This window comes from Elephas maximus, chromosome 25 (assembly GCF_024166365.1).
Source record: "Elephas maximus indicus isolate mEleMax1 chromosome 25, mEleMax1 primary haplotype, whole genome shotgun sequence".
In the NCBI taxonomy this organism is placed as follows: domain Eukaryota; kingdom Metazoa; phylum Chordata; class Mammalia; order Proboscidea; family Elephantidae; genus Elephas; species Elephas maximus.
Window position 1 is genome coordinate 4,499,672 of NC_064843.1, and position 15,246 is coordinate 4,514,917.

Below are 15,246 nucleotides of genomic sequence, written 5' to 3' on the forward strand. Positions count from 1 at the left end.
GACTCAAACAAGCGTAGACGCACACAGCAGCCCTTGGCCTCCCTTGAACCTAGGGCTGGGGTCACTGATGGTGGCTCTCTTGGGTGGGGTGAGCATCGGAGGGGGAGAGCCGGCCCCACGTGGCCTTGCTGCTCCCAGGGCATCATGGCGTTCAGCATGGTGGGTGCAGAACTGTGCCAGGCAGAGTGGCACCTGGGGGCGTCAGCACACCTGGTGGAGGCTGTGGGAGAGTCAGGGGTCTTAGATGACCCCTGCCTTCCAAAAGGCTCATGTGGCTGTGGGAACTGCCCTCTCCATCTCCAGGGCGGCAGCAGAGAGGACAGGCAGGATATCAGGGTAGCCCAAGCTGGGGGCAGTCAGGGAGAGGTGGGGGGCTGCAGGCAGAGGCAGTACCAGTAGAGGGGACCCCAGCAGCCTGGCTGTGGCTCAGGGGCTGGGGGAGGGGCCAGAGGAGGCCAGGCCAGGGGGCGGGACCAGAGGGCTTGGCCTTTGGGGCTTGAGGATGCTGTCCTCTGAGGCCACACCTCTGCTTCTGCCTTGCCCAGCAGCAGGTCCGCTGGGTGGGTTCTGGGGGGCTTCCCCAACATGGGGCAGCAGCAGTGGGGGATGGGACTCCTATGGACCAGAGTCTCAGATACTGTGAGAGTCTTAGCCTGCTTTCCGGAGGCAGCGTGAGTGAGTCAGCACAGTTGGGAGGCGAGGGACACCAAGCCGGAACCTGGGTCACCTCGTGTTCCTGAGCATGTCAGCCTCTACAAGCTGAACAGGTTTGGTGTTCATAGGCCTTGGGGAGGGGCTGGGACTTTTGACTCCTGAAACTTGCTTGCTTCCTGGTCTGGCTGAGACACACACGTCCCAGCTCTGAATGTCAGAATGAAGACAGCCATGTGCCTCTTTTCCCCTTCTTTAAAAGTGAAGGTTCACATGAGCAGTTTCCTGTGGGGTGGTCTCTGGGTCCTTACTTACAGACTTGGAAACCTGCTCCGGCCCTTCTCACCTTTTCTGCACTTCCTGCCCCCCTGTGGCTGTCCCCAGGAGGGGTGGGAGCTCCCTGGGGTGGACGTTGCAGGGTTAACAGGGAGGTGGGGGGCTCTGGGGAGAGTCTTGGCCCATGCAGGACATGTGTTGTGGTGGGGGTGGGGCAGAAAGAGACCCAGGTGGAGGGGTTTCACCCCAGCTGCTGGGCGAAAGGAAGCAGGGCTTGCTTGGGAGTGGAGGGGGTAGGGGTGAGCGGGAGGGGGGGAACAGAGGACATGGAGGACCAGACCTTGATTCTGCTGGGCTGGGCAGAGAGGGAGGTGGGAAGAATGGGCGGGGAGGGGTCTCACCCAGGAGGTGGAAGCTGTAGGCACATGCAGGCTGGGCCCTAAGATGGGGCTCCTTTCGGGTGTGTTCTCCGTCTTGGTTGCCCCTCATGTCCTGTCCAAGAGAGTAGTGCCCTCTTCTTTGGCCAAGAGCCTGTGCTCCCAGGACACACACTGCGCCGGCTCTCCTGCTCCGGCTTTCCAGGGGCCCAGAGTCTCCCAGTCACATCTTCAAGGAAGCGTTCCGGGCCAGCCCACACCTGTCTGCCCTACCAACTTCGTGCATGTCTTGTCTGCCAGCTGCCTGGCTTCGGCCTGCCCAGCCTGCTCTAGGCAAGCAGGTGCTCAGGTAGCAGGTGGGGCAGCCCTCCAGGGAACCTGTGCAGTGCTGGCACCCCTACCCGTAGACGAGAGCCCAGGCTCAGGCCAACCCTGCACCCATTGCCCCTCTGCTTCTCTTGGGCCCCTTCCACCCTTCCAGGTTCTTCCTATTATCCTACCACAGCCTCACCTGCTTCCTCGGCTCAGCTTGTCACAGGCACAGGGGAAGAGGCAGCCAAGGGCAGTCCAGGCAGTGCCTCATGGTGGGGGACCACCAGAGCAGCGACAGCCCACCCCAGCTCCTCAGAGTGTGTGGAGCGCTCCATGGTGAGAGAGGCAGCTGGGAGTGGAGGTGAACCCTTTAGGGAGAGTGGCACCAGCTGCTCTTGGCCTCTCGTGCCTTTGTCTCCTCACTGAGATGGGGGAGGAAGTGCCTGTGGCCCCTATCCACTTTCTCCACCCCTCTCTTCCTCCACCTCAGGCTGTCACTCACATCAGAGTGTCAGCTGCTAACTGCAGCCACCTGCAGCAGGTCCCTCTGCAGTGCCACCCCTTACCCCTGCCCCTGGCTCAGGTCTGTCTGCAATGGGCCCCCTCAGGTCCAGCTGAGTGGCTGAGGGCACTTCAGTGGCCACTCTGAAGGGCATGTTTCCTGTGAAGAGATGCCCAGAGAGATGATGGTGGGTAGTGCAGGCCTGGCTGCCTGCGGGCACAAGGACAGGTGGGGGCTCAGGTGGCCTCAGGGAGGCCCCCTGGGAGCCAGGGCGTGGCCAGCCTGGCTGCCTAGTCAGGAGGAAGTGGGAGGGCCTGTGGCTGGGTGGATGACCTGTCAGGGAGCGTCACCTGCCCGCCTGCCCTGGTGCCCACAGGCACAGCGGCACTTCAGCCAGGCCAGGCAGCCCGACCTGCCGCTGTGTCCACCATGGTGTCCCGGGGCCCATTGTGCCTGTACGTGGGGCTCTGGGACTTCGAGGCCCGCACGGCTGAGGAGCTGAGCTTCCGGGCAGGAGACCTCTTCCACGTGGCCCGGAAGGAGGAGGAATGGTGGTGGGCCACTCGGCTGGACTCAGCAGACAGGGGCCTGGCCCAGGGCTACGTGCCCCACAACTACTTGGCGGAGAAGGAGACGGTGGAGTCAGAGCCGTGAGTCTCCTCCTGGCCCCCACTTGACACGGACGCTGCCTCAGGGCTGCTCAAGGGTTGGGGCAGGGCTGAGCCTGGACAGGCCCGTGCTATGCACCTGTGGCTGGGCTGGGGCAGGGGTTCTGGGAGGTCTGAGTAGAAGGCCCAGCTTGCGTTTGCCTGGGATGGACCTGCAGCCGCTGCCCTGGCTCCTAGGTCAAGGCTGGACAGATGGCTTTGCTTCTACTTCTGGGCACCGCCCCCCCCGCCCTGGGAGGGCCTGGCTATGTGGCTTGATTCATCACATCTGGGGGTGGGGGAGGCTGCGGAGGGTGTGGGGCTCTTCTTGGGTTTACCCCACGCTACTTGGGGTTGGGGTGCCGTGCTGCCAGGACCTAGATGGGCCCGGGGGTATGAGGGGGCTCTGGAAGCTGGCCCAGGGCATGAGTCTTTGTGCAAGTCCTGAGGTGGGGGGCAGGACTTTTCTAAGCAACAGAAACCAGCCACATGACCTAGTTAGAGGCGGCAGGAGGCCGTTTTGACATGCCTGGCCATGGAGTAGGGTGTGGAGGTGGCAGGTGCACAGCGGCTGTGGACATTCGCTCCCTGCCCCCTCCCAGCCACCTCCTGTCACTGGCCAGCTAGCCCGCAAGGCAACGGCCTGGTGGTCAGCTGGAGGCTCTCAGAGCTGAGGGACAGCCTGGAGTGGGAGTGTACCGTTGCCTGTGTGTGCTCACGGCAACCTAAGGTTCTTGCCCCACTGCCTGGCTGCCAAGATTTCCTGGGCACTGTGCCTGGAGGGCTGGACAGGGGCTGTTCCATGCCTGCGCACCGTTGACACCGGTGTTCCCACATTGACTTGAGTGTGAATGTATGGAGCATCCTGGTGAATGAGACAGACACACCTATCCTTAGAGTTTGTCTCCAGCTGAAGGGGCACAAGGAGACCAGCAATGGGGCCGTTTCAGAAGGCAGGGGACCCCATGACAGGGATGAGCTGCAATGAGGGGCTGAGTGGACGGTTTCAGGAGGTGGGGCCATTGTGTGCAAAGCCCCTGAGGATGTTTGAGGAGGGAAGAAAGCAGGGTAGCAGGAGGAGATGCACAGGTGGGGCGAGCCTGCAGGCTGGCACCCTGCTGGCATCTGAGGCACTAGGGCAGGGCAGGTGGAAGCAGAGGTCCCCTGGGGGCTCTGCAGACTCACCCTTCAGTCCATGGTTTGAAGTATGCTGGTGTCCTCACGATGGGGCACCCTGTGTGAGTGAGAGACCCCAGACCCCCTATGATCCCACCCCGTGTCCACCACACTGTGCTTGGCCTAATTGGCGGGTTCATGTCCATGGGGTTGCAGAACCCACACGTCAATGGCACATCCTGCGTTGAGGGATGCTGGCATGGGGCAGGCAGTGCCTGCTCTCCCTTAGAAGTTGGTGGGGCCTTTCCTGGGGTCTGGAATGGCCCCTTGTTGTATTTGGGATCTGTGATGGGCAAAGAAGGGGCCTCTGGGCCGGGGACAGCATCAGAGGGCAAGCACAGGTCAGGGTTGGAAGTCTGAGGAGGTGGATGGCCAGGAGCCAGTAGCCAAGTGTGGCTGGGACTCAGGGGTAAGCAGGCCGAGGGGACAGAGCAGACCTAGGGTCAAAGTCTCTGGGAGACTGTGGGATCAGAGCAGGCATGCACTGGGGTCAGGGTGGGGGTACGGGCTGGGGTCAGAGCAGATCTGGGGCTGGGGTCAGAGCAGATCCGGGGCCGGGTCAGGGCAGCCGGGCCTGGTCGGCTGTGGGCTTGAGGTGTCTATGTTCCCTGCAGGTGGTTCTTCGGCCGCATCTCTCGCTCCGAGGCCCTGCACCGGCTCCAGGCAGATGGCAACGAGACGGGGGCCTTCCTGGTGAGAGTCAGCGAGAAGCCCAGCGCCGACTATGTACTCTCCGGTACGCAGCTCCTCCCCTGCCTCGAGGCAGCCTTGCATTGTCGGGGCATCTCCCTCTGACATGTGCTTCCGGTGGGGTACAGACCTGGCATCCCTGGGGCATAAGAGGTGCCTTTTCTTTGGTGAACTTCGGGGCAGTTCGGGGTGGGCATGTAGTGGGGCGGATCTCCAGGCCTTTCCTGTCCCCTTTCCCATGGCCAACACAGGAAGCACTGACCACCTCAAGGGACCCATGGGCATCCCTGTATACACAGGACCCCCAGGAGGACCTCATCCAGCTTCAATAACAGCAGCTGTCGGGGCCCCTGTGTGCCAGCTCTCCCCACATGAGTCCAAGCCTGGGGTGGGAGGGATGCTCACCCCAATGCCATCTTATGCATGTCCCTGGCCTCAGTCCGTGATAAGCAGACCGTGCGGCACTACAAGATCTGGCTGCGTGCCGAGGGTGGCTTCCACCTGAACGAGGCCGTGTCCTTCCCCAGCCTGCATGAGCTTGTGGACTACCATCGTGCCCAGGACCTGTCCCACGGCCTCCGGCTCACCAAGCCCTGCTGGAAGGTAGCTGCTGCCCCACCCCCGCTGGCTCAGGGCCCCACTACCCAGGTCCACCTTTCTGCCCACCATAGCTGGGCCTGGGTCTCTCCCATGGCAACCTATCCGAGGACTCTGGGGCCTGGTTCCTGAATGACATGGTCCCCAGGGGCTCACAGAGTGGGGTTCACGGCTGAGGTTTCCTGCTGGGAGAGGTGGGTGGGCAAGGTGGGTGAGCCCTGATGGTTTGACCAACTGTAGGGGGATGTGCTGTGGCTTCCACAGAGGAGGGCGTGGAGACAGGAGGGGGGACAGGAGGGGTGGAGGAGGGGACAGGAGGGGGACAGAGGAGGGGACAGAGGAGGGGACAGGGGGCAGGGTGGAGGATGGCCCCCTTATACTTGGGTTAAGGAGAGGCAAGCTCCTGCCCCACCGCATCCTGGCTCTGTGCCTCTTAGGACCGGCGGGAGCCTGGGGCAGGGGTCGTGGTGCATAGACCAGGCCCCACAGCAGGGGCCCAGCTGGAGTGAGGCAGTTCCTAGGAGCATGGCTTGTGCAGGACACTGGAACCCTCTACTGGAGAAGAAGCCAGGGTCCCCTGTAGGGTTCAGAGCAGGCCCTTTCATAGGATGAGTAGGGCAGTCGGTACCAGTGTCCCCTCCTGGCCCTGCCTCCTGGGCCCCCCCATCTCCCTGCCCTGCACCCCGCTCTCCTTGGAGGTGGGGAAGGGGGAAGCCGCTCCTGTACCTTCTCACTTCCTGCCCTTGCCTGATCCCTGCAGCATGAGCCCAAGCCGCTGCCCCACTGTGACGACTGGGAGCGTCCCAGGGAGCAGTTTACACTCTGCAGGAAGCTGGGCTCCGGTTACTTCGGGGAGGTCTTTGAAGGGCTTTGGAAAGGGCAGGTCCGAGTGGCCATCAAGGTGATTGCCCGAGGTGAGTGGGCCTGAGCAGGGTGCTGCAGCCTTGACCTCCCACCCCGCCTACCTGGTACCCACAGCCCCACGCTGCCCCACCTTGTAATACTTTCCTTAAATTTCATCTGGGTTTTTACCTGAATCCATGTGTTTTAAAGGGACATTTTAAATCCTTAATGTAAATGGAGAGCCGTTTAAATACAGAGACCCCTGGAACTGAGAGGGTTCACCTATGGTTCAGGATTCAGGGGGCCCCTCCTGGCTCCGTTGCTCTGGCTTGAGCAGGTTTTAGCTAGTTGGGGCATCCGTGGTGCCCCTGGGACGTGGTAGGATTAGATGGTGGCACAGGGACTTCTTACTGTCAGCTGGACCAGGCTGCATCTCCCTGGCATTCTGGCCTCAGGAGCTGGGTGCCCCCTCTCATGTTTATGAGTGGCCGCTGTATGCAGGTGGGGTGGTGGTTCCTCTTGCCTGTCCTTCCCTTTGGGGTCATGTGGCTGCGGGGCAGTGACTGTGCAATGGGGGCTGCGGGATCAGGGGTTGGGGCCATGGTGGGTTGGGCTGCATGCCGCACCCACTGAGGGCGCCGTCTGCAGATGACCTGCACCAGCACACGTTCCAGGCGGAGATCCAGGCCATGAAGAAGCTGCGGCATAAGCACATCCTGGCCCTGTACGCCGTGGCATCCGTGGGGGACCCCGTGTACATCATCACGGAGCTCATGCCTAAGGGGAGCCTTCTGGAGCTGCTGCGTGGTGAGGGGGCGGCTGGGTGGGTGGGCAGGGCTCCTTGTCTGGGACTGCATAGCACACAAAGAAATCACCCCTGCACTATGCAAGATATCTAGGCCCCCAACACGGCTCTCATTGCTTGTACATTGAGGGACAGACCAAAAGATATCACGATGCACTACCTGCTCCTTGTAGAGGTGTGAGAAAATACAGACAAGTAGGCGAACAAGAGGCCTCTCCTAACTCCACGCCAGTTAGCATGAGGCCATGTTAGTACCTTGGTGGCGCCAGCCCTCACGACCTTTCTGTGTCCTCCATTCTGGTTCTGGCTGGTGGTCCTGGCTCTCACCACTCTTCTCTCTTCCTGGAATTCATGTGTCTGAACATGACACACCTTACACATGCACACAGTGTCTCTCGCTGACTCAAAGACACATCATTTGTAAGAAGCTCCATTATTTCACTTATCATCAAAACAAACAAAAAAAAACCCAAAATTACGGCCAACTAATTGTGAGATTGCATCGTTTGCAGTTGCACCCCAATTTCAGAGATGCTAACGTCCGAAGGAACGTGCATTGCAGAATGGTGATGTCGATGTGTGTGTGCGTGGGGGTGTGTGTCTGTGTCTGGGGGGGGTGTGTGTCTGTGGGTGTGGGTGTGCATGTGTGTGTGGGAGTGTGTTGGTGTCTGGGTGTGTGCATGTCTGTGTCTGTGTGCGTATGTCTGTGTCTGGGTGTGTGTATTTGTGTACTGTACATATGACAACATTTGGGACTCTGAGCATGAAATTTCTCCTCCGTTTTTCACATGACAAGCTTGATCATTGTGAGCCCCTTCCATGTTGTTAAATGTCCCTCAGAGGTGAAAGCTTTGGATGTGCTGTGTCTGTTTAGCCCCTGCCCGCTGGTGGCCCTTCTCAGTACTGTCCGCGATGCTGCGACGAGTATCTGTAAACAGGAATCTTCGTCCAAGGCTATTGCTTTGGTGGACGTTCCCAGGGGGGTCTGCTGGGGCAGAGTCTGAACTGCTTTTTGGTTCTTGATAATTTAATTGCCTCCCGGAAAGGCTACAGATGTCCACTGTCCCAATTTCAAACCAGGCCAACTGCCCTTTGCCCTGCCCCGGAGCACAGGCACTGGTGCCCACAGAGCTGGCACTTGGGCTGGGCTTGGTCCTGGCCCGGCTGAGCCCTCCACCTAACCCACCTGAGCTTGGTTCCTCTTGCCTCACAGACTCTGATGAGAAAGCCCTCCCTGTCTCGGAGCTGGTGGACATTGCAACACAGGTGGCCGATGGCATGTACTACCTGGAGTCAAAGAACTATATCCACCGGGACCTGGCAGCCAGGAACATCCTTGTGGGGGACAACAACATCTGCAAAGTGGGGGACTTCGGGCTGGCCAGGCTCATCAAGGTAGGGCCCTGGTGGGGGGGGTGCTTCCTCTGTGCAGAGCTGGGGTGAGGGCTGTGGCTGCAGGTGGGACACAGGCACCCTGCCTGAACACCTCAGAGTAGGGTGTGCCTGACAGAGAAAGAGAGAGAGGGCTGTGGGGCCAGGTCAGAGATTCCAGGAATGCTGCTTACAGCTGAAGGGAAGTGGCTGAGCTTGGAGCCGAAGGAGGAAAGACCAGCTAGGGGAAGGGTGTGCGGCCTGCTGGGGGCTGCAGCAAAGCAATGTGTCCAGGGCTAAGAGCCCCAGTGAGTGACTGGGGTGCCGGGTGCTCAGCAGGGCCATGGCATAGTGTCAGCACCGAGGCTTAGTGGCCGGGACTCCAGCCATGGCAGTGGGCTCATCGCTCATTCACTCCTTCATTCATTCAGTCGCCACTGTGCTGGCTGCTTTCAGTTCAGCTGGGGGTGTGGCAGGTGTGGTCTGTGCCCAGAGGCTAAGGCTTGTAGGCCAACTGCTCCCATGTACACATGGAAGGAACTGTGTTATTGGGAATTTGGAACACAAACATCATAGATTAGAACAGTGAGCCCCATGGGTCTCTCCTGTCCCCTCCGGACCCTTTCTCCTGGTTATTTAGAGGGAATTCCCAAGCATTGTACTATTTTATCTGTAAAAGTCAGCGTCTCTGCAGAACTCCTAAAACCGTGGCCACAGCAGTGTTGTCATGCGTGGAAAATGAGCATCTGTGTGCTTGTGACAAACACGTCTGATGGGCCTCCACCCGTGGCAACCACCCTCCTGACTGATGGGCCTCATGCTGGCCCATATTTGGGGTCCTCTTTTGTGACCCCAGAAACCCTGGTGGTATAGTGGTTAAGAACTCGACTGCTAACCAAAAGGTCAGCAGTTCGAACCCACCAGCCGCTCCTTGGAAACCCTATAGGGCAGTTCTACTCTGTCCTGTGTGGTCGCTATCAGTCAGGATCAATTCAACGGCATCAGGTTTGGTTTGTGACCCCAGGAAAGTCATGCTTTCCCTGACCCTGGATGCCCGGCCCTGCCCCCCACTTTGGAACACCCCAGAATCTGAGGAAGTCAGCGCCTCTAACCGCAGAGGGTGTTTCTACATTTAGTCGGGTGATGCTGCCGTGTGGCCTGGCACTGCCTTGTTGCAGGAGGACATCTACCTGTCCCACGACCACAATGTCCCCTACAAGTGGACGGCCCCTGAAGCACTCTCCCGAGGGCACTACTCAACCAAGTCGGATGTCTGGTCCTTTGGGGTGCTCCTCCACGAAATTTTCAGCAGGGGTCAGATGCCCTATCCAGGTACTGGGCTCCATGGTGTCCCAGATGGTGGGCAGGGTGGGAGGGGGTGGAGTGGGGTGCAGGGTGGGTTGCCAGCCAGGCTGAGGGAGGTGGTTCCCACAGTGGCCTCCAGGGGGCGCCGACATGCCTGACATTACACCTGCTTGTTCAGCCAGCGTCCAGGGGTGCCTGGGCATTCCCCAGGCCTTGGGGCTTAAAGATGGTACAGGTGTGCCTCCTAGGAGTGCCTTAGCAGCAGTAAGTACACAGGTGTAGACACGAAGGGAGGGAACCGGCCCCAGCCTGAGGCCCCTTTTGTCCATAGGCATGTCCAACCATGAGGCCTTCCTGAGGGTGGATGCTGGCTACCGCATGCCCTGCCCCCCAAGGTGCCCCCCCACCATGCACAAGCTGATGCTGACCTGCTGGCAGCAGGACCCCGAGCAGAGGCCCTCCTTCCGAGCCCTGAGGGAGAAGCTCTTCAGTTTCGCCAGGTACGAGAATCCGCTCTGAGTGGGCTGCACCCCTGCCTGGCCCTCCAGTGGCGGAACGGGGCTCAGGGCCTGAGTGACTCAGAGGAGGCTGCCAGGACCTGAGATCAGAGGGCACGGCTGTCATCTACTGAGTTTGCTGGAAAGAGCTGTAGTTATGGGACCAGGCTGGTGAAGCTTACAGACTCTCCATGGATCCCCATTTTTTTTTTTTTTGGATCCCCATTTGTTCCAGTATGCCTACCCTTCCCAGCCACTCCAACACCCTAGGGGGCAGGGCACCCAGAACCCTCCGGGAGCCGGTGGAACTGTCCTTGGTCCCAACCTGAAATCTGCCAGCTCTGTCAGGACACAGCAGACCCCTCCTTTGCACAGGCTGTGGGGGCTTGGGCCCTGGCCCAGGTGGAAGGTCACCTCTCCTGTCACCACAGGCCCTGCCTGTCCTCCTGGAGTTTAGAGAGAGTTGCGTGCGTGTGTGTGTGTGTCGGGGGCATGGACCACACCAGCCCCCTCTTTCGGGAACCAAGGGGCTGTGTTGTGGTGGGGTGCTGCCACCTCCTGCCACCAGGGCTTCTGTGAACCTCGTCAGGACACTTGTGGACACTGTGGGGCTCAGGATGTCCTCAGAAGCACCTCCCAGCCCATCCAGGGGGCTGGCAAGGTGCCTTCCTCACCAAGCCTTGGAACTGGCTGCCAGGCATGTGGGAGCAGCCATGGGAGCTGGGGTGAGGCCGCCCCTGCAGCACTGCACCCTGTGGCTGGACACGCCTTCCATGGATTCAGACGCAGCTGTTTATAGCGAAGGTGGGAGTGTGGAGGCAAGGAACTCCCCCCTTCCTGTGCCCCTGACCTCACCCCAAGCCCCACCCCCTCAATAAGCTGCCCTCTCTTGGGGCCCTTGGTGCCCACCAGGCCTGATCTAGCCCCTACAGGGGGCCGTGAGGTTTGACCAGGGAGCCCATCGTCCCCTTCCGTCCTCACTGTGGATGCGTCGTCATGTCTGGCCAACCAGCCAGAAGGGCAGGAGCCCTTGCTCACCTGAGCTCACATGTGCCCACCCCAGGGCCTGCGAATCGAGGACCTGCCACAGCTCTCTATACACTCTGACCTTTGGTTGGGTTCTGCAGCAGGAGGCGCCACTCTGGGAAGCCCCATGGGCCCACACCCTCCCTGCCCCTAAGCCTGCCTTGGGCGGCTGGGGCCACGGAACGGCCTGTGTCCACGGGGGCTCAAGTGTAGGTAATACCTGCCAGAGACACCTGGGAGACAGTGGGGCCCAGCACCCAGCTGCGCACAGACAGGTCCCATGGAGCTTACCCTGGCAGGGCTCGCCAAGGTTCTTCTGCTGAGGAGGGTCCAACGTCTCCCAGGCAGCCCCGCCCAGTGGGCACAGGGGCTGGGGGTCAAGTCACTTACAACCAGCTCCATTCACTGCAGCGTGGAATGGCTTCTGGGCAGAATGCCTGCCCCCAGCAGTGAGGATCCTGCTGGTAGGAGCTGCTTCTCCCCAGAGCTCCCAGCAAGAGAACCTGTCAGATGGAGCCTGAGGCAGACCCTGGCTGTGCAGCCCCCAGCCTCAACCAGGAGTTAACTTACCCCAGCATGCCTCTGGGGTAACACAGGCTCGTGGACACACATGGCAGTCGTGGGGTGACAGGCTTGCACCTACACAAGTGCAGACATGCAAACACACACACAGCAGGTCCTGGAGACAGGATTGCACATGCGCCCACACACACACACACACACACACACAGGGGAGGCCCTGGAGACAGGCGCGCGCACACACGTGCACAGCAGGCTCTAGAGACAGGGTCTTACACACACACACAGGGCAGGCCCTGGAGACAGGCGCGCGCGCGCACACACACACACACGGCAGGCCCTGGAGACAGGCACACACACACACACAGGGGAGGCCCTGGAGACAGGCTCTTAAACACACACACAGGGTAGGCCCTGGAGACAAGTGTGCGCATGTGCACAGACACACAGACACACACACGGCGGGTCCTGGAGACAGGCACACACAAAGAGCAGGCCCTGGAGACAGGCTCTCACACACACATACATACGTGGCAGGCCCTGGAGACAGGCTCTCTCACACACACACACACACACACACACACACACACGGCGGGTCCTGGAGACAGGCACACACACACACACGGCAGGCCCTGGAGACAGGCTCTCTCACACACACACACACACACACACACACAGCAGGCCCTGGAGACAGGCTCTCACACACACACACACACACACACACACACACACACACGGCAGGCCCTGGGTGAAACAGGCATAGACATCACAGCCTACTTGCTGGCACCTTCGCGTTTATTCCCACCTGGTCTGAGGCAGATGGTTAGGGGGTGTTGGGAAGGCTCACATGTGATTGAGCAGTAAAGAGTGGGGCTCTCTTGACTTCTTTTTGGTGTTTTACTTTTTTTGACATAAAAAACAATCAACCACTTCTCCACTTATGGCAGCCTGCCTAGTCTACTGGGCGGGACAGGGAGGGCTCTGATGCCCGGTGCCTTGGGAAGCCGCAGGGGTGTGGGGGGGTGTGCCCATGTGGTGGCCATTCAGGAGGGGCCTGGCGCTGGTGTTGCTGGTGGGCTGCCAGGCTGCTTTGTCATGGTGCCCTGAGTCAGGTCACAAGTGATCATGCCGCTGGGGGTCTGGAGAGGTCCTGAGTGCACTGGAGACTCCAACACAGTGGCCATGAATGGGACGGCAGCTTTCCCGAAGAAGAAGCTGGCCCACCAGTGGCCTGGGTCAGCTTTGGGAAGCCCTGGGAGGAGCAAATGGCATCAGGGTGCACGTGCCTGCTCCTGGGCCCCATCAGATGGCTCCCCTGGCACAGAGTGGCTGCCCCAGGACTGCAGCTATGGGGTTGCTGCACTCACCTGGGCGGTGGGGGATGGCTTCCCCAGGATACTCAGCACTTCCACAGGAGCCATTACTTGAAGTGGAGCCCAGGCCGCCTGGGGAGGAGAGGCTGGTCAGCACAGCTGGGCCCTCTGCCAGCATGGCCCTGCCCACCAGCCTTTCAGTCACTGGCTTTAACTTGCAGTACAAGAGGCAGGGCCAGGGTCCTTGGCAAGGCACCCCTCTCTAGGCAGGGGTCTCAAGAAGATGGGAGCGCGGAGGGGCACCAGAAAGCTGGGTGAGCGGCCTCTGTGCCTGGCCTCGGGGTAGGGGCCAGGTTGGATGGGTTGTGCAGGCTGACGAAGGCCATACTCACGCCGGTAATAGTCGTGGGTGGCCACAAGTGAGCCGCTGGAGGGGATGGCTGCCATGCTCTTGCTTGTGGCCTGGTGGAAACTTGCACGCGTGGAGGGCTTGTTACCAGGGGACCCGCTCAGGCAGGGGTGCTCCCCACGAGCGGAGCCGCCGGCTTAGGCCCCGGAGCGGGGCGGGCGCGCGGGCGGCTCCGGGCTGTTAACAGAGTAGGAGGGGGGGCTCAGGGCCCGGGGCCGCCTTCTCGTGCCGCCGGCTCCAACCGGCCCGGACCGGCCGCACGGGAGGGACAGAGGCGCTTTGTGCGCGGGGCCGCCAACTTCCCAGTCCAAACCCGCCGAGCCGGCGACCCACAGCCTTCCCTCCCGCGCACCGCGAGACCCCGCGCCCCCAGAGCCGGGCTGGACCCCGGGAGAGGCCCCGCGCCCCAGCCTGTATCCCCGCGCCGCCCCGCCTCACCTCGGCGGCGACCCCTCGGGGCCTCGGGGCAGGATCACGGGTGGCGTGGGGCGGGGAGGGGGGATTAAGCCACCGAGCCCATTTGCACAGGCGACCACGACCTGCTGCTCCACGACCGCGACGCGCGCGGGGTGTGCGCACGCGCAGACGCTCCGGCTTATATGCCTTTCGCCGCGGACACGTCACGGAGGGCGGGGCGGAAAGACCCCGCCCCCGGCTTGGGGCCGCCCCCTCGGTCCAGCCCTGCCCCCTGGGACAGGTGGCTCCAGTCCCGCTCCCGCGGAGGTCCAGCCCGTGGCGTTCGTGCGACCGGGGGCGGCCCGCGAAGCTGGTACCTTCCTGGCCTGGGGTCTGTGTTGCTAAAGGCTCCACGGATCCCAGAGCCGGTCCCTCCCTCCCCGGCCTGGCCATCCTCTCGGCACCGCTGCGCTCGGCGCCCTACGCGTCAGATCCGTTCCCGCGGGCCTTCTCCGCCGGGTGCGGAGCCTGGCCCACAGTTCCGGACTCCAGGGCGGTTTGGGGGCAGGGCACCTGGGGCCGGAAGGTCCCCTGCGCGCCCCCAGCCCCAGCGTGCACCCGGCTGCTGGCACCCAGCTGGGGTGGACGCTGGCGGAGGGGTCTTGTTTTGGTGGAGAAATGCTGTCTGGAGACAAGCCTCCAGTAGTTAGAGGCAGAGGCGCCGCCCCGTGCTTGGAGACACCCTGTTTTGAGCGGGACCCCGGAAAGTGGCGTCCGCTCAAACTGGTGTCTCAATAAACGGGGCCCGACTTCCTTTCCCTGGGGTGGAGGGGCGGGATCCACTTCCCGTGGAGATTCTTGTCATCTTCAGCTGATTTCCGCCTTTCTCACGGGGCACTGGGGCCGCTTCTCCCCGAGAGGGGGGAAGTCGGCCTCTCAGGAAGTTCGGCCTCTGCGCTCAAGGCCCTGGGCAGTTCCTTCCCTGAGGTTGACTGGCATCTGTGGAGCAGCGCCTTCAAGAAGGCTTCAGGGCAAGTGGGTGGACAAACCCCCACACTCCCCCCTGCTAATCCCTCCTCGTCCTTACACCTCACAAGAACCCCTACAGAATTCCTGGGCGTCAGTCCAACCCCCTCACTTAGCAGTCGGGAAACCGAGGCCCCAGGAGGGCGGGGGCTGGATGCCCCTGCCTATGACCCTTTCCCAGGCTGGCCCGGGGATGCGGCTGCGCATCTGGTTGCCACCCGGCTCGGGCAGCGCTGTGGTGGGGGACAGGGGCATGGATTCAGAGCTCCTGACCCAGGTAGGGGCAGTCTCTGCTTTTCCTGCTTCCCTTCTCCACCTCCATCTCTTCTTGGAGTCCCTGGAGGGGGAGGCACAGGCCATGAATCTTCCGGGAAGAGAGCATTCCAGGGACTCTCCCAGCCACTTATCCAGCTGGAACTTCCTTGGGCTTCCCAAATAACCACGCGGCATGCAGTGCATGTAACTGGGTCCGGCACAGGAGCAGGAGAGAATGGCTGCACGGGAGGCG

At 61.4% G+C, this 15,246-nt stretch overlaps 2 protein-coding genes across 6 annotated transcripts; one reads left to right on the forward strand and one right to left on the reverse strand.

Moving 5' to 3' along the window:
- Positions 1-522: 522 nt before the first annotated feature.
- PTK6 (protein tyrosine kinase 6) lies at positions 523-12,279 on the forward strand. Of its 4 annotated transcripts, none has more exons than XM_049869692.1 (9): positions 523-767; positions 1,510-2,768; positions 4,556-4,677; positions 5,071-5,234; positions 5,989-6,142; positions 6,720-6,878; positions 8,090-8,271; positions 9,384-9,579; positions 9,884-12,279. In XM_049869692.1, the coding sequence occupies exons 2-9, from the start codon at positions 2,548-2,550 to the stop codon at positions 10,069-10,071; spliced, it is 1,386 nt and encodes a 461-aa protein (XP_049725649.1). In that variant the 5' UTR covers positions 523-767; positions 1,510-2,547; the 3' UTR covers positions 10,072-12,279. The 4 variants fall into 4 exon arrangements, with proteins under 4 accessions (XP_049725649.1, XP_049725650.1, XP_049725651.1 ...); XM_049869693.1 differs by having other exon boundaries at positions 1,786-2,768; XM_049869694.1 differs by lacking the exon at positions 523-767 and having other exon boundaries at positions 1,343-2,768; positions 9,426-9,579.
- A 270-nt stretch (positions 12,280-12,549) lies between these two features.
- On the reverse strand, positions 12,550-14,169 carry PPDPF (pancreatic progenitor cell differentiation and proliferation factor). Of its 2 annotated transcripts, none has more exons than XM_049869697.1 (4): positions 14,090-14,169; positions 13,300-13,493; positions 12,962-13,039; positions 12,550-12,846 (listed from the first exon to the last, which is right to left on the reverse strand). In XM_049869697.1, exons 2-4 carry the CDS (start codon positions 13,352-13,354, stop codon positions 12,638-12,640), a joined length of 342 nt encoding a protein of 113 aa, XP_049725654.1. In that variant the 5' UTR covers positions 13,355-13,493; positions 14,090-14,169; the 3' UTR covers positions 12,550-12,637. The 2 variants fall into 2 exon arrangements, with proteins under 2 accessions (XP_049725654.1, XP_049725653.1); XM_049869696.1 differs by lacking the exon at positions 14,090-14,169 and adding an exon at positions 13,755-13,879.
- Between the last annotated feature and the right edge of the window lie 1,077 nt (positions 14,170-15,246).